The sequence below is a fragment of the Opisthocomus hoazin genome, chromosome 28 (genome assembly GCF_030867145.1).
Source record: "Opisthocomus hoazin isolate bOpiHoa1 chromosome 28, bOpiHoa1.hap1, whole genome shotgun sequence".
Classification (NCBI taxonomy): Eukaryota; Metazoa; Chordata; class Aves; order Opisthocomiformes; family Opisthocomidae; genus Opisthocomus; species Opisthocomus hoazin.
Window position 1 is genome coordinate 3391921 of NC_134441.1, and position 26439 is coordinate 3418359.

General features: G+C 48.2%; 1 protein-coding gene across 1 annotated transcript in view; it reads right to left on the bottom strand.

Moving 5' to 3' along the window:
- Positions 1-3447: 3447 nt before the first annotated feature.
- LOC104338080 (tetraspanin-15-like) overlaps positions 3448-26439 on the bottom strand; it is a 48808-nt gene continuing 25816 nt past the window's right edge. Inside the window, exons 4-8 of the mRNA XM_009944097.2 lie at positions 24152-24247; positions 19792-19905; positions 13867-13920; positions 13201-13317; positions 3448-3917 (exon numbers count right to left, since the gene is read on the bottom strand). Of these exons, the coding sequence (XP_009942399.2) occupies positions 3681-3917; positions 13201-13317; positions 13867-13920; positions 19792-19905; positions 24152-24247 (618 nt within the window). The 3' untranslated portion in view covers positions 3448-3680. The remainder of the gene's footprint in view (positions 3918-13200; positions 13318-13866; positions 13921-19791; positions 19906-24151; positions 24248-26439) is intronic.

The window sequence follows — 26439 nt, forward strand, 5'->3', positions numbered from 1 at the left end:
GGGATGCAATTAGACCTCCAGAGAGGCTGGGACATTGAAGCCAGCAGAGGTCTGGTCTTGCGCATCGATGGTCTCTAGGTATCGGGCCACCGGGACGTAGGAAAAGTCGAGCTGCCCACCCCCAACTTGCAGGATCTGCGTCTTCTGAAGCTGTTGGTAGGGTTTTTTGCCTGGATCGCTAGGGATTTGGGAGAGCAATTCCTTTTATTTTTTTGCTCTGTGCAATATCACTTACATCTGACCTTAAGGAATGGAAAGAAATTCCTCGGGGAGGTGCAGAGAAGCATCACCACGAGTGAGAAAGCTCCTAAAACCCCCAGGGACGACAGGATCAGCCCCTGGGCCATCAAACAGAGTTTGGGGGTGGGGTGAGGATGATGACTGCACATCAAATTATTTTGCAGTTTCCACATTTTGCTTTTAAGGTGTTGAACACGCGTAAACTCGATTTCACGAAAAGCCAGCTCTCCGTCACACGAGTGCGCCCGCTTCGCTTCCCGAGCTGTCGGCTGCTATTTACCGCCCGGCTTGCTCGCCCCCGCTTCGCCTTTTAACGGGGGTATCAATAAATCCGCATCAAAGCGGCGCCCGGCACTTCGTCACAACCGGCCTCATCGTTAAGCAGAGAAAAATGAGGACTGGGAGATCAGACTTTGCGCGTTGAGGTCATCCGATATCGGGGCTTTTCTCTCACCTCGGGGGAGATTATTCGACGGCACGACCCGCAGTCTCGGCAGAAGCAAAGCAAAACCTGTCTGATGCTTCATCCCCGCTCCTGTTTTACTGCGTTTTCTCTTCCGTGTGTAGCAGGGTCAGGGCTGGAGCAAGGCAGCAGTGATTTCAAGATGCAAAATTTAGGGTGAACTAGGGAATATTATTGGCATCCCCTTTCTTTAGTTACGAGGCATGTCTGCAAGTGGGGAGAAAAGCTTTTGCGAAGCGCACTTAGGATTTCACGCTCCTGCTTAAATCTACTTTTCCCGTTTTCCAGGCGTTTACAGACCAACTGTCCATAGGAACAGGGCAGCCGGGTGCCCAAGCTGACGCGTGAATCCACTTCTCCCCATCTCCCATCGCTCACCGCCTGCCAAAAACCCGGCATTAATCCAGGCGTGGAACCCTGCTGGCGTCCGACCCGCTCAGTGCCGCCCGTGCTGGGGTCCGGCCTCAGCGGGCTCTGCCCAGCCGGGAAAATGGTACAAAGCTGTTGGTCTCACAGTGTAAAGACTTGTCCTGTAATAAAGAGAAAAATAAATGAACGTTCTTTCTCCAAATACATGGAAATACAAAGAGCAGGATGAATTTACAAGCCTGTATTTCTTCAGGTTTTACTAAACAGCTCCTGCAGAGCGGGGGAAGAAGGAGGGAAAGCAAAATCCCCGGAGCCTGCGAGCTGCCCGGGTAAAGGCAGCCACCCTGTTCTCCCTGAAATGATCGTGCTCACCCCATTTCCCTGGGCTGCAGGTTTTACCTTCTCCACTTGCCAAAAAACCCAAACAACCCAATTTTGGCCGTACTGTTTTAAAAAAAATTCAATAATCCCACTGCTCAGCTCTTGTGGTCCACAGCTCCATTTTCAATGTGATTTGTGGCAAAAAAACCATTTTTTTCAAGCCTGTGCTGGGGATTTGGTTATCAAATAGAGCCTGGAAACAGTCAGAAGAGGGAGACAGAGCCCGGCAGTCGCACACCAGCGCTCACCCACCTTTCCCTGCTTGGGCATTCATAAATGCAGCCAGCCTCTGGCTTCCAAAATAGCCTCATTAATAAAAAGCTCTACTAATAAAGGCAGCGTTTCCTTCGCCGAGCGGCGCTGCAGACACATTGCTCTTTCGAAAAACAGACTTTTTTCTCTTCGCATTTTGCTTTTGCGATGATTCCTCTCGCTTGGTAGATGCAGAGGCTACAGCCGCCCCGGGGTACCCGCGGGATTCGGGTTCATTCCGAGAGAAAACGGGTCCCTGCTCTATGCTCCCTCCTCTGCGTTTGGCTCGCGGCTGCCGGGGGAAGCTTTGCCATCAGCAAGGTGTTGCTGAGCCCGCACCAGAGCAGCCCAGGGAGCTTTGCAGAGGGTTTCACTGCAGTTTGGTTTTTTTTTTTATTAATACACTCGTATTTTTGCAATTTCACAGAATCACAGAATCACAGAATAGTAGGGGTTGGCAGGGCCCTCTGTGGGTCACCCAGCCCAACCCCCTGCCCAAGCAGGGTCACCCACAGCAGGCCGCACAGGACCCCGTCCAGGCGGGGCTGGAATATCTCCAGAGAAGGAGACTCCACAGCCTCCCTGGGCAGCCTGGGCCAGGGCTCCGTCACCCTCAGAGGGAAGAAGTTCCTCCTCATGTTCAGACGGAACTTCCTGTGCCTCAGTTTGTGCCCATTGCCCCTTGTCCTGTCACTGGGCACCACTGAAAAGAGCTTGTCCCCATCCTCCTGACACCCACCCTTCAGATATTTGTAGGCATTTATAAGGTCCCCTCGCAGCCTTCTCTTCTCCAGGCTGAACAAGCCCAGCTCCCTCAACCTCTCCTCGTAGGGGAGACGCTCCAGTCCCCTCACCATCCTTGTAGCCCTCCGCTGGACTCTCTCCAGTAGCTCTTCATCTTTCTTGAACTGGGGAGCCCAGAACTGGACACAGTACTCCAGATGAGGCCTCACCAGGGCAGTGTAGAGGGGAAGGAGAACCTCCCTCCTCCTGCTAGCCACATTCTTCTTGATGCAAGAAGAACTTTGTCTTGCTGGAGGTTTCCCTCTGTGAGCCCATTTCCCAACATAGCTCAACTTACCAGTCCAGGGGTGGATGCGACACCCAGCAGCTGTTTGATTCCTATATCCCGAGTGATGCCGGAGAGAATTGTCGCCTTGATCACCAAGCTGTTGCACTAGAAAAGAAATATTATAAAAGGTAATTCCTTACCTGGTCGTTCGAGGTTGGTCTCCAGCAGCACGGAGTTACCACCGTTCCCAGGGACAGCGCGCTGCTGCAGTAAAGCTGTCTCCGTTTTTAAAATTGCCGTGCTCTCCTTTTCCTTGCCCAGGGATAAAAACTGAAGCCGCAGGTCACGGGGAAGAGCTGGACACCTTCAGAAATGGGTGTTTTCCACCTGTGTGAGCCTTGACTGAACATCCATCCTGCTCCAGGAGGTGCATATTTAGTCTCCCTGGGGATGTGATTCCTGGAAAAGCCCTTTGGAAGGGCTCTGCGGGGCAAGCTGCTCCATTTTTGCCTTTAGGCTCGTCTTTGTGGGGCCAGGGCACACCTGGGGAATCTACCATAAAGCCACCATTTTTCAGGAGATCAGGCTAAATATTAGTATAAAGGTACCCCAAAATGCAATGACCATGGTGCCATGTCCCTCCCTGACAGCTGGACTGGCACGCAGCGAGCGGAAGCGACTTTGCAAAACCAAACAGAAGTCACATTTATTGTGTAAAAAAAACCCAGAAAACCCAATAAGGAGATGTACAAATGCTTCAAAAGGCCAAGGGAGCAAAAGGACCCCGGGGAGCTCACGTGCCCGCACAGTGCACTGTGTATTTTATAACCTTCCAGTGTTACTTCACAGTTTCCCCCAAAGTATCTCCTGAACCTGAGAAGATAAATTGCATTATTTCCACATTCAACATCCGCCGATTCCCTAAGAGCTTTGCTCCAAGCCGCCTTTCAGTCCTTCAGCTTCTCACACTTTGCTGTGGCAGATGGCACCTTCCTCCTCCCCGTCTTCCTCCTCCTCAGCATTGACGGGGATGTAGCCGCCTTCCTTGGGCAAGCACCAGCACCAGCCCGCGCCGCTCAGGTCCACCGCCCCAAAGCTGAAATCCCGCATCTTCAGCATCTTGAAGTCAACAGTGTCCAGCTTGGAGTAGATCTCGTTGAGCTTTTGCCAATACAGCCAAGCCATCACGAGGCCGATCACCTGCAAAATAGGAGTATTAAACCCACTACAGTCATGCCAACCCTTCCTGAAGGTCTTCTCCTGCAAGGGATGATGTCATCTGAACTTCCAAACCTGGTCATGAGACAACAGAAGATCCAGAAAAATCTTCTGGCAAAGCAAGAGGCCCATCGCTAAACTGCTAATGGCCACGTCCACGTCGCGACTTCCCACATCAGCCCTGACAGAGGGACATGGAGTAGCTGGACGTCACCGCCAGCATTGCAAAGAGAGAGGCAGAGGGCTGGGCTCTTGCTAAAATGAAGGTATGGCTGCAAGCATGGTGTCACCCAGGTGACTTCCCATTTCCCTGCTGGCTGTCAGGGAATTAAAAAATACACTTCAAATCTTTAGGAGAAGGGGGAATAAAAAGCATTTTCATCAGCACAAGATTTCAAGCCCGTTGCTCTGCTTTCACCTGATGTTTCCTTTTCAGTGCACGAGAGGGAATGGAGAAGGATGAGCCCATCTCGAGCCTCAGGGCTTTTCCTCTCGTTTTTGAGGCCAGCAGTTCACACGTTTTTCGGCATAACTATTCCTTGCAACAAAGAGTCAATAAATCGCCCGGCCGCACCCGTACCATCCTTCAGCTGGAACCTCCTGCACTGCTTTGGTTTTGGAGCTGAAAAATGTTATTCATCATTTCTTTGCGTCCTAATTGATCCATTAAATAGTCTGGAAAGTGGGAACATCAAGAGAAAGATGAATGAGGATGACACATCTTAAATTAGGGACCATTTTATCCCATTGGGGAAAGCGTTTATCTAGAGGAGGCTGCAGAAAATGGAGGCAAAAATTCCACAGGGAAAAAGCAAATCAGATAAGCGTCACCCAGTGAGCTGAAAGCAAACAGGCAAACACAAACATCACCGGGGTTTATTAATTTGCCTTTCAGAGACGGAGCAATATCCCGCCATCCGCATGAGCAGCTCATGCCTTGCACAGAAGCTGCCCTAAAACAGCTCAGTATTTACTTTTCCCTCCCAAATTCACCTGGAGGTGGATCCTGAGGGGACTCCCGGGATTGAAAGCTCTTCCTTCAACAAGTCAGAAGAAGCAGAAGACCACGTCCCTTGAGATGCTCTCCCAACACAGGGAGTCCTTCCCTGAAGTCCTCGGTTGGAACGTGCCCCTTTCCCGCTTTCCTAATTGCACTCACCAATCTCCAGAGAGCATCCTACTTATTTGACATTCCACCTAATTACTGATAATAGGATTAATCACCAAAAGACCAGATGAGGTGCCGGAGGCTGCTGCATGGTTACGGCTAGCAGGGCTTTCCTAGTCATGGGAACTGCAGAAATGCTGGATCTGTGTCATGAGGGTTCTTTGCTGGGAAAGACGACTGCAGACACTGAAAGGAAAACTGAAGTCTGGAAACATCTCAGCATCTCCTTTTGTTATCCAGATGGCCCGAAATCAGGTTATCTTACAGCCCCAGCAACTTCTGTGTGTGTATCTGCGTAGCTCCGCGCTGCCCTCAACACAGCCACCGCTGTGCTGCGGGTTACACGTCCGTCTCAGCAGGCAACTCCTTCCCAAATACGCTCCAAAATGATTTCAGCCTGCGCACGGACCCAGTGTTCATCTCCGGCTCCAGCTGTGCGAGACGCACTCACTTCCCAAGAACGTGTGCAGGACCACAACTGGGCTGTGCGACCTCACGGTCACCTGGGATGGGGCTTGCTTTCAGCAAAGAAGCAAAAATCACGAAACCAAAGACTTTGTCATGGAAATGCCTGCTCTCCTTTCCCATATCCGTCCCCTCTTTTGTCCCCATAAGCTGCAGAAACCTCCAGGCAGGGATGCAGGAGGCCAAGGCTGATTGGACGATGCTTGGAGATGGCTCCGTCTCTCCATGAACTGCAGGGAGAGCCCAGAGCAACCTCTCCCATGCGGATCCAGACAATAGGATTGTGCTAATCCATATTCAACGGCAGAGTCTTTAAGGATTTAAAAAGTTTTAAAATAATACTTATGTCAAGCTTTAGCATTATTTAGTTCTATTAGCATGTCATCACTGGGCGGATTAAAATCCCACTGCTGACACAGTGAAAGGACCAAGCAACCAAAACCCTTAGAAATGACAAATTTTAAGGCAAGCATGTAATTTCTTTTCCTCCCTAAACCAAACGGTAATTCAGAAAAGATTTGTGTTTCCAATAAATTTGATGTAAATGAATCCAATTCTGCAAAACCAGCCAGGTTTAGGGACATCAACCCTCCCGCCGGCGATGCCACGTCCCAGGTACCGCAGCCAACCCTGCTTAAACTGGGGACTTCTTAAATGGAATAAAAGTACCCCAAGTCCTCAGTCGGCAGCCTGCGTCCCACAGCCTTCGCTCTCCTCCGAGTTCTGAACCGGCTTCCATTCCAGCTCGCCTCTAAATATCCTCTTTCACTTAATGAAAGCAGAAAAAGCTGTCAGGAATACAGATGCGTTCAATATCCCCGGCACCAAGGGCATCGTGTTTTCCAGAAGCAAAGAGACTCCCAATGCGAGTGCTGATTTTATGGCACTGCAATATGAAGGAAGGCGTTCTCGTAGAGGAGCATGTTAACAAAACGTCTCAAATATGAGGCTAAAAAAATTAAAAAGCTGCTTTTCTCCCTGCCTTCCCTCCCTCATGATGGTAATCACCGAGCGAAGGGAGAGCTGCCTGGGAGCTACGGCGTGCGGGTCATTTCAGGTTGGGAATTGCCTCTTCTTTCTGGCTGGCGTTCAGCTCAGTTCAGAAGCCACCGCTGCCTCGGGAGGTCTCCAGTCTGCCACCGCCTGAGCCTTCGGCTGGGGGATTTCAACACACAGGGTTTGCACGGGGGTGCAATCATCTAGTAGCCACTCTTACAGGATGCACAAGCACAGTTACACGCATAAAATAAATCCAAAGACCTTCGCATATCAAGGGAATCAATAAAGCATGCAGACGAACTGGGAAGCCACAATATGATATAAATATAATTATTGCAATGATATTGCACTAGTAATTGCACTCTATAGATTGCAATTTGCATTAATAATGCTATTTGTAATTCGGTGGCATCCAAAGTCGGGGATCCCCTGCGGTGACAGCTCTGGAGAACCCCCCCCTGCAGACGACGTTATCGGAGAATTGCTGCCTGGCTCCCCAGCCGGCCGCGGCAGGAGGGAGCGCGCAGAGGCTCGCACAGGCTCATCCTCCCCGCGTCCACCCCTTTGCACGCACCGCTGCCCGCCTCGCCCTCTGCTCCCTGCTCACCTCCAGCACCAATCAAGAAGAAAAACTTTGCAAAACCAAAGCACAACCATTAGAAGCAACAATAATCACTATGGCCACGCAGATACCTGGATTATTATATTTTAACCCACTAAGCACACAATGTTGCACCAGCAAAGAGATATCTTGCTGCTTTGTTGTTTTGATTTTGGTTTTTTTCTTGAAGAAAAGTTAAATATCTGAATGTACCACAAACCAGAAAGGGTGACAGATGTCTGCTGCCATTTCCCACCTCTCCAGTTCCTCCCAGTAGCAGCTTGACGGCCTTGAGCCGATCCCAACTGGCATTTTGCAGCTGAAGACCTTGATCTCCACCTCTCGGCAGCACTTTGGGACTCCCCTGGAAAGCCATGTCTGAAGTCTGCCCAGACCCACCCAATTTAGGGTGAGGAACTTCTGCGTCTTCATTTTCAGCCAGAAAAAGGGTGAGCAGGACGTCTGCGGTCAACGAGGGCCAGCCATAAACTCTCCCATCCAACTCATCCAAGCAATTAAAGGAAATTTATGTCCATCAGAGAGGAAAAAAGCTCTCCAAAGCACAAATCCTCAGGGATTTTGCCTGGAATTCCCAGGGGCTGTACGATGCTGACGAGCCACCTGGGAGGACGGGGAAATAAAACCCAGTCATCACTTGCAGCTTTTCACATCCTCCCGCGCCGCTTAACCAAACCCCTCATTTGTGTTTTCTCCTGTCCTCATTGAGTCCCCGGGAGAGGGACCTCCCCGCCCCAGCAAAACTACGCAGGGACACGCAGCCAGGCAATGATGATTCTTCTGTTTTAAGCCCCAATTACAAATGCTCATTTAATCCCAGAAGGTTCCCATGGACGTCTGCAAGTCCCTGCTGCTGGAAGACCCTTGAGTTTTCTCTGTGCAAAACAGCAAAAGCTCAAAAAAGCAAATTAAATCCCCCGTTGTTTTGTTAATATTGCAGTTATTTCTAGCCGACTTCGAACAGTGACACTGATTATAACTGGGTGCTGTATCGTGGTTAAGCTATGGGTGTTGGCCTTCCCGACTGAGCAAGGACACTGTCCTGCTGCTGTTCCCAAATCATAGCTCCAGAAATTAAACAGTTATTGCCCCTGACACAGCAAACATCTCACTTCATCCCCTGGTATTACTCCAAGGCATGAAGAGTCATCTTTATATCACGAGAGATATCCAGAAGAGACTGGAAATACGCGGGCCGGTGGTTTCAGCGCCCGTTCTCCACGCTTTTTTGTGGTGGTAGCGAAGCAGCCTGGTTCTCCAGCGCGATCCGGCTCAGACAAACCCTAATATTGCACTTCTTGGGATCAAAGCTTCTCCCTCCTTCCAAGCCCAAAGCCCTCTCCTCGCTGGGAGCTGACAGCAGCCAACAGAGACTTTTCTCAACCATTTCAAACAAGGCAGCATCGATCCTAATGACCGATTTCCTACCGACATCACAAGATCAAAATTAGATTAACATGGAAGTTCAGGAAACTTTAACACAACTAATGGTTATTCCCTCTCTTCCAGCACTTGTGGAAGTTCAATATACACAAGGATTTCAGGCTACGCTCCAATTTCTGTGATTCTGGTGCAGCTCAGAGCCTTCTGCTAGACATAAGCCATGCATGTCTGTCTCCCACGTAGGTGCTGTAAGATTTATTCTGAGGATTTTGGGTGCTCAGCTCCAGGTTTGCCAAGCCCCAGCTTTGCTCTGTCCCGTAGCGGCTCCGCTTGTCCTTTCAGATTAAATAGTTTTGCATTAGGAATAGGTCTTGACGGGGCTGATATGGCCGAGATCCGATGGCAATATCCTCCTCACCGGGAAATGCTCACTGATGGATGGCTTGGCTCTTCCACATCTGGCTATAGGAAGAACCTAAGGACCTTTTTTGGAAGCAAAGAAGGAAAGGGCTCAAATGCTCTTTTTCAAATTATGATACAAGAAGAAAATGGCCTGGGAAACCACAGCTGTTTTCCTTTAGGGGTGTGTGTATACACGTGTGCATGTGCATGAGATCGGTGGCTTGATTCGGGGTGGAAAGTTTGCATTTTGGGCCCTTGCAGAGCACTCAACAGGAGCTCAGCTCCTCCAGTCGCATTTTCCTAGGCAATCAAACAAACAAAGCTTAATTTGGCTTTTGCTTAACAAGGGCAAAAATTAAGAATGGAAAATAGCAACAAAATGATGCTCAAGAGCCCTTGCAGGGCAACAGCATGACTAACCGCATCCCGCTGCATCGCGGTCCCGACAAAACCAACTCTGGCCATGCAGCAAATAACCCATCAGCCCAGCGAGGGTCTTCCACAAGCAAAACTTGCTGCAAGAAAACCTTTTTCCCGTGCAAACGTCACCAGCTGCTGTGCAGGCGCGCGCCCGGCTCCGGAGGTCCTTGCCCGTTTGGGCGGGTGTAAAGCTGGATCCTGCTAAAGGGCAGAGCTGAATCATCTCAAGCTTTCCCAGAGCTAATGAAGTAAAAGGCAAGCATTTATCTTTTATTGGCTTTTCCTGCCATAAATTGATATTTATAGGCCAGGCTGTCATAGAGGTCATGGTCTGCAGATGGAAAAATCCTTTTTATTCCCCTTTTCTGCTACATTAAGCACGCTTCAGCCACTTGAGAATATACCGCCTTCCAGCCACTGGAGCAACTAACAAATCAGAAAGCAAAGAAAATACAAACTAATCTTGCAAAGAAAAGGGGAATTTTGGCAACACAAAGCCCTTTACCCAAGGAAACATTTAACATTACTGTCACCAAGAGATGAAGATGCCAACCTGCAGAGCTCCCGTTGCAAGTCTAATGCTGCATTTTTGAGGACTGAAATCGTTAATCTTCTGGATTTATACACTTAGGAGGGCACACCTACATCTACCCTGATGCCCTGTTATTCTGTTGCTGCTCCCAGCGCAGAACTTTGGAGATTGATGAAACAACAAATCGAAACGGAGGTAGCAACAACTTACTGCGAGCTGGCTGTGCCACGGAGTCGATAAATATTAACCCTTGGCAGTGACCTTTCAGAGATTTGTTTCCTCTTTAATTGGACTTGTGCCACTTTCTGCTTCTTTAGGATGGAGAAAAAAGTGGGTGAAGGGCTTTTTTTATGCACTTGTTTCTACCTTATGACGGCGGCTACGTCTTCACCTTGCTAAGGAGGATGAAACACCGTCAGAACACATTCCCTGCCAAGACACAGGAGTGGAAGAGTTGGAGGTGCTTCTCCCGAGGTCATAAAAGCTACAGAAAGAGCAGCTGGGCATGGCAAAAGGGAAAGAGCAATGCACCAGGTTATTTGGCTTATTTTAGCTACAAACACGTTTTACACATGCTGTAAACTCCTTGGATAATCCTGCTGGAGGCAGGGAAGGTAGGGGTGCAGCCAGTACAAAACAGATTCATGTGCTTTGCCGCACCTCCAGAAAGATCTGGGGCTGCTTCATAATTAAACACGACGAGTACAAGGCCACAATGTGAATTTACCATTGACTGCCAGCGACTAAATTAAAACGTCTTTTTGAGAGTGACGTGAAATGCATCACGGTTTGGCCTCGGTCTGCAGCTTGGCTGAGAAGAAGGGCGATGAGACGGAATCATTACTGGAGAAATACAGGGAGGGAAAAAAAGAGAATTAAAGGTACTCTGCAATAGCAGAAAAATAAGTGAGTTTGTGCCTTCATGCTTCATTCTGAGTGAAGTAAGACAAATGAACACAACCACTTCCTCACTCCTAAAATGGGATTTTTTCCCCCATTGCTTGATGGCTTACTTACAAACGGCAGCAGCATTCATGATTTAAGAATGCTCGTAAAATTACAAACTCCCTCTGCCTTGCACCAGCCAGGAGAAAGGTTGGCTGCCACGCGGTGACGTACTCGGGCAGGATGTTTCCCTGTCTCCTCACACATTCAACACCCAACAGGACCCAAATTTATGGCTTTCCCTGAACCCAATGAGTCAGACGCCCGCACGTGTGAAAAAGCAAAGCCAAGCAGTCTGCCCTGTGCCCTTGGCCTCTTGCACAGATATTTAAGGAAAAGCAGAGAAAAAGAATGATGGAAAGACAAAATTTGGTGGTTTCCCACATTTGAACACGATGGAAAGACACCACTGAGAGCAATAATTGCTCACTCTCCGTGGGGGCCCTACATCAGCCAACAATTTTCTCAGGTCCTTCTTTCTGCATAAGAGTCCGTTGTTTACCCCAAATCCAAGCACAAAGCTCATGCACTCAGATGAAGAACATCAGCTGAGCTCCAGCCCCCAGCCTTCGAGCTCTTGAGCTGCTCACTGTCATGGACAAGGCTGAGGTTTGATCCTAAGGAAGAGCAATGCTTTGAGGAAAATTGGGCAAAACCCAAAGCTGGACTTGGGACGTGGATCGTAGTCCCAACCTTCTCCCTGGCATCCTGCAAGTTTTCCACCAAGGTGGTTTGCAGCTTCACAGAGAGGCACATGTCCTGTGTGGGGCATAACAAATACCCAAAAGCCAAAGATGGGAGAAGTCAATACATTCAGTCTTCCCAAAGTTCAAGGCACTGTCACCTCCCCACATAAACGGTGCCAACGCTTTCCCCCTCGGATCAGCAATTCAAGGACAATATTCTCACCCCAGCTTTCTGCTGGCAGATGCTGGGGATGGAGCTGTTTCTGGGCTGACAGCTCCTGGCAACACAGATGGCCATTTATAACTTAAATCCCTCCAAAACTTGACAGAATCAAATCCGATTTATATTTAAAACCTGGAAATCGTGAGCAGATGGGAAGGACGAGGTTCTTCATCTGAAGAGCATTTAACGGCATGCCAGAAAAATCACAACGCTTGCTCAAAAGCACTTGATATTCATCAAGGCTCAGCAATCCTTATTGCCATCTCTGGTTTTTCTCCCCATCCTTCCCAATTAAGAGCATCATGTTGGCATGTTAATGGGTAACGCAACAGGCAGCTCCTGTAATGGGCTCTTGACATCCTGCGAGGCAGATGGAAGCGGTCGCCTCTATCACGGCACTTTCTCACCCCATTTCTGTGCCTGGTACACTTCCTGGTGGTAGCACAGCAGAAGTCCATTGCTCATCTGCGTGCTTGGGAGAAAGCACTTTAGAAGCATGGAGCATCACAGCTAGGACTGGGCACAAACTGCTCCCCTGTCTTGGTTTTTCATTTGGAACATCTGAGAGCTCAAGAGGCAAGTCCATCCTTTGAAAAATTAGCTCAACACGCCACATGCTTCCCCAACAGCTTCTGCTTTTTTCAACCACTATTCTACCTTTCACTGCAAGCAGAAACACATTAAAAAATTAAACAATTTCATTCCCATCTAGATAAAACCCCCTATCTGGAAAGCATGACCAAAAATCTCCAGTGGCAAACCCACCGTTACATCCAATGAGATGAAAAGAAAGCTTGTGAGCCTCGAAAGGAATCAAAAAATAAAAAAAAAAGGATCAAATCAACACGAATTCTCAAAGTTTCGTCAAAAATAGTTCTGCAAAGATCTAAGAGAGAGATTCACCTCCTTGCTAGCACAGTGCCAACAGTGTGGCAAAGGGGCAGCCTCAGCTGCCAATTCAGAATTTCTCTCCACGTCGAGCATTTGTGATGGAGAGCTTAATTACCTGTGCCGGAAAGTTGCTTGGATCCTTGGGCTTTGTTAATGGGAATCAGATTTCATGAGGCATGGCAAATCCTGCTAAATTTACGATTATGGTTTATTTTGGTTAATATTTATGCTCTATTTGAAGAGAGCTGTAAAAACAAAAGGATTTGCTGTGCAAACATTGGCATGCCTTGCTTTTAGGTGCTCTTACTTGATCAATAATTAGATTTCAGGAGCGTGTTACAAGACAGCCAGCACAGTAGTCGTAAACTGTTAATTTTGCTAAGGATGCTCTAGAAAGCGCTACGATGTTTGCTGCCCAAGACACAACTCTCAGATGTAAACGGAGGGGAAAAAAACAACTAAAAATGAATTATTTTCCTCCTCCAGCACAGCGAAAGATGTCGAGAGGACGCCGACCGGATCCGCCACTGACCTGCGGAAGCAGCAGGGAGCAAACGATGCCGAAAGTGGCCTCGAAGTTGTCTTTGAGCCAGAGCCCGACGGCGTGGATGCAGCCTCGCACGTGGATGACGTTGAGCAGCTCCAGGCGCTAGAAGAAGAGTGAAAAGAAACATCAGGGTTTTCACTGAGATGTTGGGTTTGGGGGGAGATGTTATTCCTCACGTTTGCTCCTTCTCACAAGCCAAAGGAGTGGCATGACAAGTGTTTGGGAATTAATTTCTTGGATTGGACCTTCTCCTGCTTTTTCTTGCCAAAAAAACGTCCCTGGGAGCTACAGACCATATGCACGGAGATACTGAAGCTCTCTGCTGCGACACAGCCCTGCCGTCACCCCCCGAAGGCCTCAGAATCATCTTCTCTCCTACCACCAAGCCTCAAAACACAACTGAGGAGCAGCATTTCCTGGGGCTGATCCAGAAAGGCCACGCCAAAGCCTGCAGGGACTACCCAAGCATGTCACGAGCCTGAGCAACACTCCGAGATGCCAGGGAAAAGCAATAAAAATGAATTTATACACAGCTGCAGTAACAGCCGTCCTTGGTGGGGAAGAGCTCACCTGCAGATCACTGTTTTGTTTTAGGGTGCTTGGGTAAGGAGAAGCAAATCTCGTACATATGAAGGAAAAAGCCAATGTTACCTCTTTATCGAGTGTCCTGTATCCACACAGGGTGTTGATGACTTCTCCAGGGATCTGCAAACAGAGAATCGGTGAACAGGCTTAGCTCGGAGAAAACCAAAGGGGAAATATAAGAAATAAGAATAAAACCCAAAGAAATAGAAGAGCTCGCCCTGTTGCCTGGACCATTCAGCGTAGCAGCTGCCCTCAAACCTCACTTTGCTACTGGGGGCTTCCTTTTGTCCAAACGCAGTGCTGAAACCATTCATGTCAGCAATAAGTTGTTGGATTTTTTAAATTTTTTCTGTTTTAAACCACTTATCTCTCTGGTTTCTGCTGTTTCAGAGGACGCTCAGGTCCTCCCAGTGCTGCTCCCGTCATTTGAGCCAGGACTTCCTCCATGTCATGCGAGCATTCAGCAATGCAGCTCTTCCAAAACATTCCTTTGATTTTCTTCTTGTTTAACTCTGGCCACTTTTTCTAACACCTTCAGTCATGTCTCTCCTTCGTAACAAAAGGAATTTCACGGGGATTAAATGTATTGGGCTCTCCAGAAATCGCGGGGGAATTTTCCCCAAGTCTTCCACTGCTTTGGGGTGAAACAACAATTTCAGACAACCCCAAGGCTTAGACCTTTGCTGGCCAACAAAAATATTTCATGAGCTACAGCTAATGAGAGGAATCTCAGCCAAACACTGCTATTCAGCATCTTTATAAAATAAAATCTAATTCCTCTGCTTCTGTCAGGATGGAAAAGCGTTACATTTTGGGTTACAAAACTGATTCTTAGTCATCCTAAAAAAAGCAAAGCCAGAGAGTAGCGCCGGCACATCTTGAGCTAGTTGGGTACTTTGCACCTCACGGGATTGATCTTCTGATGCGTTTTTTTGGGTTTGTTTCACGGATCAAACAGCAGCTTCCATAACACCATGTATTTCTAAAGGGGCCTTGTGCCCATAAAATAATAACGTGCTGAAATTATTATGCTTTCAGAAAGATGGCTTTGACAACCAGTAAAGGCTCCTGGACAACAAAACAAAAACATCTCGTGCTTCGGAGGCACAGAGATGAAAAAGAGAAATGTGCACATTTAGGTGTAAATTATGTTTTCCTGCAAGACACAGCGTAAAAGAAATGGGCACCTCCGGACGGGCTCCAGCCATAAAGCTGCAGCTTCCTCCTCCTGTAATTGGGAGGGAAATTATTCCAGCACTACCCTACCAAGAGCGTCGGTACCTACCACATTACTCACAGTGCTATCACAAATCCCATCTCTCACCGCTTCAAGACGCTATTTACAAACTGGGCATAGTTAAGGAGACTAATTAGTCCCTGCGCATACGAAAGACTTGCAGGGAAATCTGGAGATCAGCAGCATAACACCCATCAGCACCGCCGAGAGGGATCTCACCCAGCGTTGGGACCATGAAATGGGAAGCCTTCAGCTTCAGCCATGGGGAATTTGCAATTAATGCCGTCGCCTACAGTGGTGTATAAGGAACCTGTATGTGACCAAGGATCCACCTACTGGGTTTACATTAAAAAATTAAACCATTTTTCTTGACAGTTTTCAGTTGTCCTTGTTTTTCAGACCGCTTTTGCGGACATCACAGGACTCTTGCCGGCGAAGCACCATTGCCTTCTATCAGGCTCATTTTGAACGCATCTGGCTACGGCACAAATTCATCACTACTTTTCTTCCTTCTTTCGTTAACAGCCAAGGGTTTCTCAATTGTCTCCAGTCCTGTCCATCTCTCTGAATAATTCCCTCAACACCTTCTATGTGGGAGAAGTGTGGAAGGCAGAAAAGTGAGGCTTTAGCCTTGATTGACTTCTGTCAAGGTCTTGCATGGAAGAGAAGGTCAGAGCTGAACTGAAATTTCTAACATAAAGCCAGGCAGAAGCCTTTCTCCTTCCAGAATGCGTTTTGATGCCTTCAGGGATCACAAAAGAGCAACACACCCAAACGTTTAAAACCCACAAAAGATTGCAATCCTTGCACTTTTTAATTCACCAATTGCTTTTCTCCCCAGAATCAGGGCCAAATGCCAGCAGTGACACTTCACAAGGAGTTTGGAGACACTGCACTTGGCAGAGGCACAGCTACACTGTGGCTTCCCAGGAGAAGGCACAAGTGCCTTGACAAACCATTTAGAAAAGCACTTAGAGACAAGGATCCAGTCTTACACCCTCAAGGAGGTGCATATTTGCCCGTTCTTCTACCTGGAAAGACTTTAAGGTCTACAACCTCGGAGGTGAGACTCTTCAAAATAGCCAGAGCATCTCTGGAGGATGTCTGCTCTCATTAATGCAACTCAGCCTGCCCTGGAAGGTGCCACAGGGGATGCAACACAAAGCTCTTGGAGGGTTTTGTAATGGAAGAAGTCTTCTGCTGGAAAACAGAATGGTTTTACGGCTGTATTTAATGACAAGTTGAAAACATATTGCAGCCAACCTCCGAATCCGTGTTTCATGCTCCTTCCTTCAGGAAAGCCCACTGGAGCACCAAGCAACCACCCAGACAAGTAAATGATTCATGTGAGCAGCGTGCCAGGCCCACCAAAAGCTCTGGAGTTGGACCTGCCAGTCAAAGTCTCTCTTGCTCAGAAGCAGCGTGCACAGGGGAACATGCCCTACGTGGGATATTGCCTTGTGTTGCCCTGGCTTGGAGGGGTGGATTGAGATGCCCCAGAGCAAGAGGAACAATGAAAACATCGCTTCACCAGTAGCCACCTAAACCCCGCACAGATGGCTTGCTCCTATCGGCATCGTTTGTTCTTTCCACAGTATTACGTTTCCAAATGACATCTTCTGGTGCCCCTCTGCTTACGTCTCAAAGGGCCTCCAAGACAAAAGGATGCTTCACTCTCCATCTTTCATTCACGAAGCCACAAACAGAGAAGGAGGACAAAAGAAGTGAAGGGTTTCTGCCCTACAAACCAGCAGATTTATAACCGGTTGCTGAAAAGGTTATTCACAGTGGAGAGACCATCGTACTCATCTCTACCCAATGCAGAAGAATTCATACACATGCCTGGGTGGTGCCTGGTTATCCCTCCAGCTGCAGGGCCAGCACAAGATCTTCTCTTCAGCCCTCAAGTTCTATATTATGGTGGAAAGGGTTTTCTGTGGGGCTTGCACGTTGCTAAGACCCAACCAGGTATGTCCAGACTATCACACACAGGTACCTTCTTCATGCAGAGGTGCTTCTCCCGCCTTCTCAGCCTGCAAGGAAACCCTCCACAACAACTTTGCCATTTCAGCAAATAGCTATGAAGAGAGACATGCTGGAGCTCAGGGTAAATGCAATTACAGGGGCTTTGACTCTGTTGTTTAAACTAATTTTTTATTAGCTTGTATGTCGCAGACAGCAGAAAACTCCCAGGGGAGCTGGCTCTCTTAACCCATTTCTTGTGCTACTGATACTGCGTCAAGCTGATTTCTTAACCAAAAGTGCCCTGCGGTGCCAAAAACCAAACCTCTGAAGAACGAGGCTACATCTATCTACCTGGTTGCTCTTCTCTCCAAGAACAGGTTTCATTTCTCATGGAGATTTAGATGCGTTTGGTGAGGTCTCGCTTCCCATAAAACCGCTCTGGTTGTCAGAACCAGATTCACGGGCTTTAATTCTTGAAGAAAATGTAGAGGATTTACTGTGGACTTTCCCTTCCAGGGGCTGGCTGCTCCAGTTCTTCGCTAGAGCATCCTCCAGACCCAGCTCATTGCAACGGGAAGCCAAAAAGTTGCCTTATTTCTTACCCTACTATATTAATCATTCTTGTATCTCCACTACTGCCTGCTGCGCTGAACATCCTCTCTCGTAGCACAAAAGGACAACACATGAATTTCTAATTCCTTCTTTAGAAGCTTGAAGATTCCCAATCAATGCCCTGATTAGAGATGACAATTATTTTTGCAGCTGATTTGCATGTCAGACTTCCACTGATAATTAAGACACCTCAGATTTCCCTCTTTCTCCATTAAAACTCCAACAACAATACTAGACTGATGATCTACTTTCCTTGTGCAATTCATAAAGCCTGGGGCGCGGCCACGTTTCAGAGGCAACGCTGATACTCCTGATGCTCTGAATCCCAAGGAGGTTTTGCTATCAGGATTATGCTTAGCAAACCCTTTTCAGCAGCGTTCATAGCATTTCTGGCCACAGCAGACAGGGATATTTGCACTCTTTTTTCCCCAGCTCCTGGCATTTTATCCGCAGCATGTGTTAGATTGATTGCAACGAGGTGGATGGTTGTGTTAAACAAGACAGTGTCAGAGCACTTAGCTTGGTCTCGGTGGAAAAGCACTGCTTGGGGGGGGTGTTTTGATTTTCAACTCTGAAAATCAGCACAGGAGACCCTAATGGCTCTGCAAATCAAGTCCCCCCCTCCTTCCACCTCCGTTCGACCCAGCTCGCAGCACGTCGGAACTGCAGCCTTGCAAGGGCTGTTGCTCTCAAGACTTCCCCTATTCCATTGCACAAGGGTGGCTCTTTATCCAAACACCTCTCCTGGCCCCATTTGCAGCAAGACCCTCAAAAACCTGCTCGTTAGGAGCAAACACAATCCCCATACACCACTAAACCCCGCAACGGCCGGCTGAGACCCGTGTCCTCTTGAACAGGATAACAGAGGACAACAGCTCATTTGGATCCATGCCGAGATGCAGCCAAGTCATTTTCAGATGCTGCCATTTCTTTGCAAAACGAACCTCCCAAGCATTTTGTATTACACATCAGGTTGAAAAAACAGGAATTTGGCATTTCTAACAACTCTTCAACATGATACAAACGCAATTAATAGCCCAGTGCTTTGGTATTTATTCTGCGTTAGAACTACTAAACCACAGTGTAGCCCATGTATCACAGAATCCCAGGATGGTCAGGGTTGGCAGGGCCCTCTGTGGGTCACCCAGCCCAACCCCCTGCCCAAGCAGGGTCACCCAGAGCAGGCTGCACAGCACCGCGGCCAGGCGGGGCTGGAATATCTCCAGAGAAGGAGACTCCACAGCCTCCCTGGGCAGCCTGGGCCAGGGCTCCGTCACCCTCAGAGGGAAGAAGTTCTTCCTCGGGTTCAGCTGGAACTTCCTGTGCTTCAGTTTGTGCCCGTTGCCCCTTGTCCTGTCGCTGGGCACCACTGGAAAGAGTCTGGCCCCGTCCTCCTGACCCCCACCCTGCAGATATTTATGGGCATTTCGAAGGTCCCCTCTCAGCCTTCTCTTCTCCAGGCTGAACAAGCCCAGCTCCCTCAGCCTTTCCTCGTAGGAGAGATGCTCCAGTCCCCTCCTCATTGCTCTGCGCTGGACTCTCTCCAGCAGCTCCTCATCTTTCTTGAACTGGGGAGCCCAGAACTGGACACAGCACTGCAGATGGGGCCTCCCCAGGGCAGAGCAGAGAGGGAGGAGAACCTCCCTCGTCCTGCTGCCCACACTCCCCTTGATGCACCCCAGGATCCCATCTGCCTTCTTGGCAGCCAGGGACGCTGCTGGCTCATGGTCTCCCTGTCGTCCCCCAGCACTCCCAGTCCCTCTCCGCAGAGCTGCTCTCCAGCAGGTCAGCCCCAGCCTGTACTGGTGCCTGGGGTTGTTCCTCCCCAGGTGCAGGACCCTGCCCTTTCCCTTGCTGAACTTCATCAGGTTCCTTTCTGCCCAACTTTCCACCCTGTCCAGGTCTCACTGGATGGCAGCACAGCCTGCTGGTGCATCCACCACTCCTCCCAGTTTTGTGTCATCAGCAAACTCGCTGAGTTTATATATAAATTTATATATTTATTAGTTTCTTTAGTGTTTCATGCTAACGCTGTCTCAAACCACTTTGCAGGATGGCAATGCAGTTTACAAGAAACCCTACAGCGCAGAACTATGCAGTAATAATCAGCTGGAAGAGGGTGTTTTGCTGAAATATTGACTGAAATAAAGGCACTTTCCGTGCCTCGGCTGCCTTACCTTCCGGATACAGCACGTGTAGGGCACCCCGCATGCCAGCGGCCCGCTGCCGTTGCAGGAGTGGTACTGGTTAACCTCCCAGTCTCGGTACTCATCGCCACCGCAGCAAGAAAACTGCAAAAAGAAGACAAAGAGAGGATGAGACGTGCAGCTGAACGGACCTCAACATCTCCAGCCACCAACCCATCTCCCCTCCAACCTTGCCCTGCATCTCCAACGCCGCTTTGCAGCGCCAGCATTGAGAGCCCCAATTATTTTCTGATTTCCTAAATACGAAGTGGAAGACAGTGCATAAAAAAAGAAAAGTGGGTGTTTAGCCCCATTTAGCCCCATTTCAGAGGCGTGCGGCAGTTACAGATGCGTACACGGATGTGTTGGAGGCATTCTTGCTTTCACAAGCCCGGGAAAGATCAGGCTCATTCATGCTTCACTGATTTAATTACAGGTGACTAATCCATCCTATTCCTGGGCACGGAGGAGAGATGGTTCTTTCAGCGCCTTGAATGAAGGTATTTCTTTCTTGAAGGCAGCAGCTCGGCTAGTTGGTGCCATTCGACAAAATGCTAATAAGGCTCCGCAGTCTAAAAGGGATTTCTTTTCCCGTCAAGTTAAATTAGAGATCAAATGCTACAGCTACAAAAGAAAAAAGCTGCTTTTTTCTTCTGTTCGCACAATGAAAAAAAAAAAAGTTTAATGAAAGTCATTTTCTGTTCTCCGCAGAATAAAAGTGGGCTTATTACATAGCGAGTCATCCCTTCTCTTGGTAAACAAGCTTGAATCTTTACATTTTTCCCCCAGAAAGAAAAGCCTGAAGTGAGCAGGAGAGGTGTCTGTGCTTGAGAAGACAGAAAAACCCCCAGGTTTTCCCCATTTTTTTAAGCACCCCGCTCTTTAAGGAGCAGTTTTGGGGAGAGGTTTAACCCTGCGAGCATCTGCTCCCCCTCCTGCGGATGGGTTGGTGGCCATACTTGGCCAAAGAGTGTAGGAAAAGCCACCATCTCCTGAGGTCCTCCTGGCCTCCTCCCATGCCAAAATTCGGTAGATACACCCAGGAGCAGCCAACCCACAGATTTACAACTATTTCCTAACTTCCTGCCGTTAATTCCTCCATTGCTTTTAATCATACCCATACCAGCGAGGGCGACCAGCTTGCAAAAGTTTCCTAGAAAGAAGGGAATAAAAACACCTAAAGGGATACTGGTGGTTGCTACCCATTTAATATCCTCATGCTGCAAAGAAGTTTTTTTCCATTTGCTTTTATAACCGTGCAAAAATTGGTACAAAATCCTTCTAACAAGGCTTACTAGCTGCTGGGAAACCTCATCGGGGTGTTTTCTTCTCTGCAAAGAGAAGTTTACGCCAAACTACTGTTGTGCCTGGATTTATTTCTCATAAGCTGAGGCAGACTTTGGTGCAGGTTTTACCTTCATGCTCCCGGAGCTCAGAGAAGCATAACAACCAGAAGAACTGAAGTGAGCCCATGGAAAGAGCCTCACAGGTTGCATCCAAGGATGCATGTCGAGGACCGCTGCCACCACCCACGAGCCGCGGGCTCGTTATATGGCTAAAACCATCGTCCTCGAAGCAATATGCTCGAACGAGCCACGCTGGTGAAAGCCGCCTTTCATCTTCCCCAAGAAGAAAGGAGGAGGTTTGCAAGCTCAACACCCTCATCCCTCCGAGCCTTACTTTGAGTTTGGAGCCGCTCGGGTTTGAGCAAGAACCGCAGCCCCGGCAGCTCTTTGAAATTCAAATCCTGCGCTCAGCAAAGCGGTTTGAACTGTCCTCTTCCACCTGTACTCAGCAAACCATCAAAAGAAAGATAAAGCGAGGAACGGCAGACAGCTGCCGTGAGTTACTTGCGGCAAACTCGGGCTTTTGAGTCATCGTTGTCTCCAGCCTCGTGTCCGAGGGCTGCAAAGGGCAGTAGTTCAGCAAAAATGAGTGATAAAAACATACAGGTATTATTTTCTTTAGGGCAATTTCTTTCAATAGCTACTCGCTCACAGGCAGCTGGACCGAGCAGGTGTCGACAGGTAAAACCGCATGAATTAGACCATGATCCTGGTAAAGTAAAATATCGATGTCTGGCACTTTGGACCATAATTACTTGTTGTTTTTGCTATAGAATACTGGCTTAAGGGTGTGAAGGCAGTCGGCTCTACTTTAGAGCATCAATGGACAGAAGATTTAAGCAAAATTTAAATCCTAAGGAGCGCAGTGTGGTTTTGCCTGATCTGAATAAGCCATATATGCCAGCTAACCTATGCTTACACAAGGTTTCAATAGGGAAAATGGCATGAATAACCACCAAATGATGATAACAGCCGGCTCCGAGCTTGTGTTTTACCAAAAAAAGCAGGTCTGGGTGCAGTCCTTCCACGCTGACTGCAGGTGTTCATCCTCCCAAAGTAAACCGGGCTGCTCCGGTCCCGTAAAACCAATTTCCCTTCCCTTTGAAGCAGTTCTTCCCCTGCATTTCTTCTCCCCGGTCCTGCCCTCAAGACGAAGCAACTCTGCGTTTCAATCGCTGACGTTGCTGCTGTTCCTGGGTTGGAAATCCTACGCTAACATAAAAGCTCACAGCAATTTGCTGCACGTTCTTGCAAAGCTCCGTCTCTAGCTACAGGATAAAATGTGCAGACGTGAAAGACTTCTCAGCAACACAATAAGTGGCCACAACTTCTTTTAGTCGAGAGAGAGACTTTGAGCTGAAGATCTCCCCCTGCAAACTTCTAATAAAAAGTCAAGTGAAGAAGTAGATGGGAGAAATGCTGTAAAAATGGGGTGAGATGACGTGATAAGTGCCTGATCCCCGCTTGTTTGGAGAGACAGAAACCTTCCCGTAAATACATCTGCTTTATCTGGAGGTTTGTGGTCTAACCTCCTTGCCAAGCCTCATTAAGGATGGCTCCAACATGGACTTTCCGACCGCTCGCGGCAGCATCCATTTATCATTCATACAGCGAGGTCTCAGCTACATCACCCTCTTAGCGAGGTCAGAGAAAAACTTGGAAAAGATTCAGATCTTTCTCAGAGTCAGTCGTGTTTTGAGACCTTCTGAGGGCTCCCAGTCTCATTAATGTGCTCAGCTCAGTAATGAGGACTCCAAGAGTCAAAAGCAGGTATTTAAGCCAAGAGAGGGGTGCATGGAGGGCACCACCGGTCTTAAATTCCAGCTACATCAAAGAAGAAGGAGCTTCACAGCCTCCTTCAAAGCGAGAGAGAAGATTCACACCTTTATGATGCTCCAACTCAGAATGAAAAGAGAGAATCAGGCCAAGGTGAGAACAGTCCACATTCATCTGAGAGCAGCTTTGCTGGCAAAGCCTGGCTCTGCTCTCCAAAATCAACCCAGGAGATGTAACATCACTATAATTTCTGTCCTAGATCTCAAGTTTTTGTTTTTTTCCCATATTTTTTTCATTCACCAAATGCTGCGAGCCAAGTACTTCCCTCCCACAATAGCACAAATAACAAACAGGTAAACCAAATATCCTCACGAGCAAACCTACATCCCCCAAATTCCCAGGAATTCCCAGCTTCTCATCAGCGCTGGAAAACCTAATGCCACGTTAGAGCCAACCAAGCTTGTCTGGACCGGCCACTTGCTTAAAGGCATGGAAAATAACTTCAAATCCTGACTTTACTCGGCTTTTCGAAGCACTTAGGGGGATGCATCATTGCTTTGCTGAACTGTGGCTACGTTGGGTCTGGAGAGACAAAAGGGAAGCACATCTAGCCAGGGCTCAATGGCAGGAATTAGGAAAGTATTTTAAGTTAATAATTTAATATTTAGTACCTCAAACAAACTGCATGGTGCATAAAATACAGGGCAACAGCAGCAGCTTATGAAGAGTTTGGTTAAAAATGAGATCTGGGGGGATGGCTTTACTGACCTGCAGGTTGGCTCAAGGAGAGGGGATGGATCCTGCCAGCTCCTGGCAGGCTCTGAGCATTAGACAGGGGACAGAATGGGCAACACACACCTGAAAAAACTAAAGCAGACTATGTCAAGCCCCAGGATTGGGAAATATAGATATCCTGCTGTGGTCCAAACCATGGTGTGGAGCAGAAGATGGGTTTTGCAGGAGACGCAGACGGCAGAAGAACTCACCAAAACCCCCTGCGGGGTGGGCTTGGAGAGCGACACAACACAAAACTGTGCAAAAAGAGCAGCGCAAACCAAGACAGATCAAGATATTCAAGACAGACCAAGCAAGGCACTCCAGGGATGGGAATAAACTCTAAAAACACAGAGAAAACGAATGCTTCTGCCTCAGTGAGGCACAGAGCTCACCACCCCTTGAAAAACTTCCCAACCAGACCTCCCCGATGCCACCCCCCTCCAAACCCGAACCTTTTCTTGTACAAAATCCAAGATGTTCTTGAAGTCGAGGTCGTCGTAATAGTGTCTGATGCCCTCTTGGATGTTGGAGTGGAAAACTGCGTTCATCTGGCGACAGAAAAGAACAAAAATGCGGCTCACGTGTGGAAAAGGCACTGGGAAAACATCGCAAAACATGACAATTTTTTCATAGCAAGCGTTGCCAGCTGTTATTGGAATAAGAATTTAACCTGCATGCTGGCACAAGCCTGTTTCTTGCGGCAAAATTCATCATTTTTGAGCTCTCAGGGTTAGCAGCATTATTTTTGAGCTGTCAGGGTTAGCAGCATCCCATAGCACCTCTGCGCTTCCCGCACATGCAAGCAGACCCACCGCACCTTCACCCACTCGATTTTTCCTCTTACATTTAATTATCAAGGCGACTTCTTCAAAAGCTCCCTCAAGCTCTCCGGTCCCATTGATTATCAGGAGTTTAACCACTGGCAGGGGGGTTTCTGCCGCATTAGGAGGGGCTGGAGGACGTGAAATAGGCTGTGACAGCGAACGCCGGTGATTTACCCGTAGGATGAGCTACGCGCAGGAGCAGAGACCTCATCAGAGCCCTCAATCACTCCTAATCCCAACAAATCATCCAGCGATTCAGCTGTGCCCTGCAAGGGAAGGGTGCAGCTGGGCTGGGGCTCTCCCCGCTGCTCCTTCGGCCGTGTCTCCGAGCACGCTTGGACACATCAGGCACTTCACATTAAATGCTAATTGAATCGAAAAATGTATTTTACAGATGCCTGGGAAGCTTATTAGCGAGCTGGGAGCGGAGGCTCGAAATGTCCTATGCAAAGCCCGGCGCAGCTTTGTCGCTTGACTCCTGACAAACCACTCGACAGAAATATTAATGAAGGGAAGAGGAACTTTTTTTCTGAGTTAGAAGCAGTGGAAAGGCAGGGGGAAGAAAATGTTGTTTTTCATAACTCACTCTGACATGAAAATTAGAGGTTGGGCAAACCGGGAACAGGGAGAAGAACGTGAAAAAAGAGAGAAATGAAGGCACGTCAGAGCGGCAAACAAAGCCTGCCGACAGCGAGGGATCAGGCAAGGGGATTGGAAAAAACCTTTAAGAAATTGCTCATCTGGAAGTTTATTAAAACGTTAATTCCCAGTTTGCTCACCGCGAAGATCAACACAATGGGCAACACCCGGGTTTTCTCCTTTTCTGCTGGTTTTCCCCCAGATAGGCTCACCCCCCGATCCTATCGCCCTCTGAGAAGATGCCAGCCCAGAGGCAGCCCCTGTAATTAAATCTTGATTTTAAGGTGGGAGATAAATTTCGCAGGGTTAAATCATTAAGTTCTGGTTATGAGACCTCTCCATTCGCCTCCCTTCAAGGACGCCAAACCCGTTATCTCCGATAATCTCCAAAACCTCATTTCCATATCAACAGAACCCACTTCTATGTTCAGTAGCTTCGAGGCCACTAAATTTGTTCCTCATCCCTGCTTATTTAATACAAAATCCAATTAAATATGTTTTTAATGAGTTTAATAAACAACCATTGTTCCAAATGCAGATATGTGCCTCCAAACAATTTTAGGTCAAGTGGATTCGTCGCTTGATGGATCTCTCTTTTCTCTCTCCCTCATTGTTTGATTTTTAATTAGGTTTTGATATTGCCCGTTAAATTTAAATTAAGGGACAATTTAGGCGCTAATGGTTTCTACTCAATCCATGAGTTTAATCACGAGGCTGCAATCCCCTCTCTCCTGATGGTACCAGTGTTTCCCCACTGCACCCCTGCAGTGCAGGATGGTGCTGAGCACCATCACTGAGGCTCAAAAGTGGAGCAAATCAGGGGATTTCATGCTGAATTTCACAAAAATACAGCATCTACGTGGCACCACGTATTGATTTTCTATACGTGGGAAGGACTCCAGCAACCTGATTCCTTGGAGAAGCACGTATCTCCACCAGTGCATCATGTTTTTTGGGGATCAGAGGGTTTCAGAGAACTCTGGGGAGCTGCTGAATGGAGTTGGCTGCAGCATCTAAAAGGCAATGTCCTCCCCCATTGCCTTCCTTCAACTTTGCGGCTCACCAAGCACACAACTCCCAACCCCAACTGCTCTTTGGGGCTCACCAAGCACACAACTCCCAACCCCAACTGCTCTTTGGGACTCACCAAGCACACAACTCCCAATCCCAGCTGCTCTTTGGGGCTCACCAAGCACACAACTCCCAATCCCAACTGCTCTTTGGGGCTCACCAAGCACACAACTCCCAACCCCAACTGCTCTTTGGGACTCACCAAG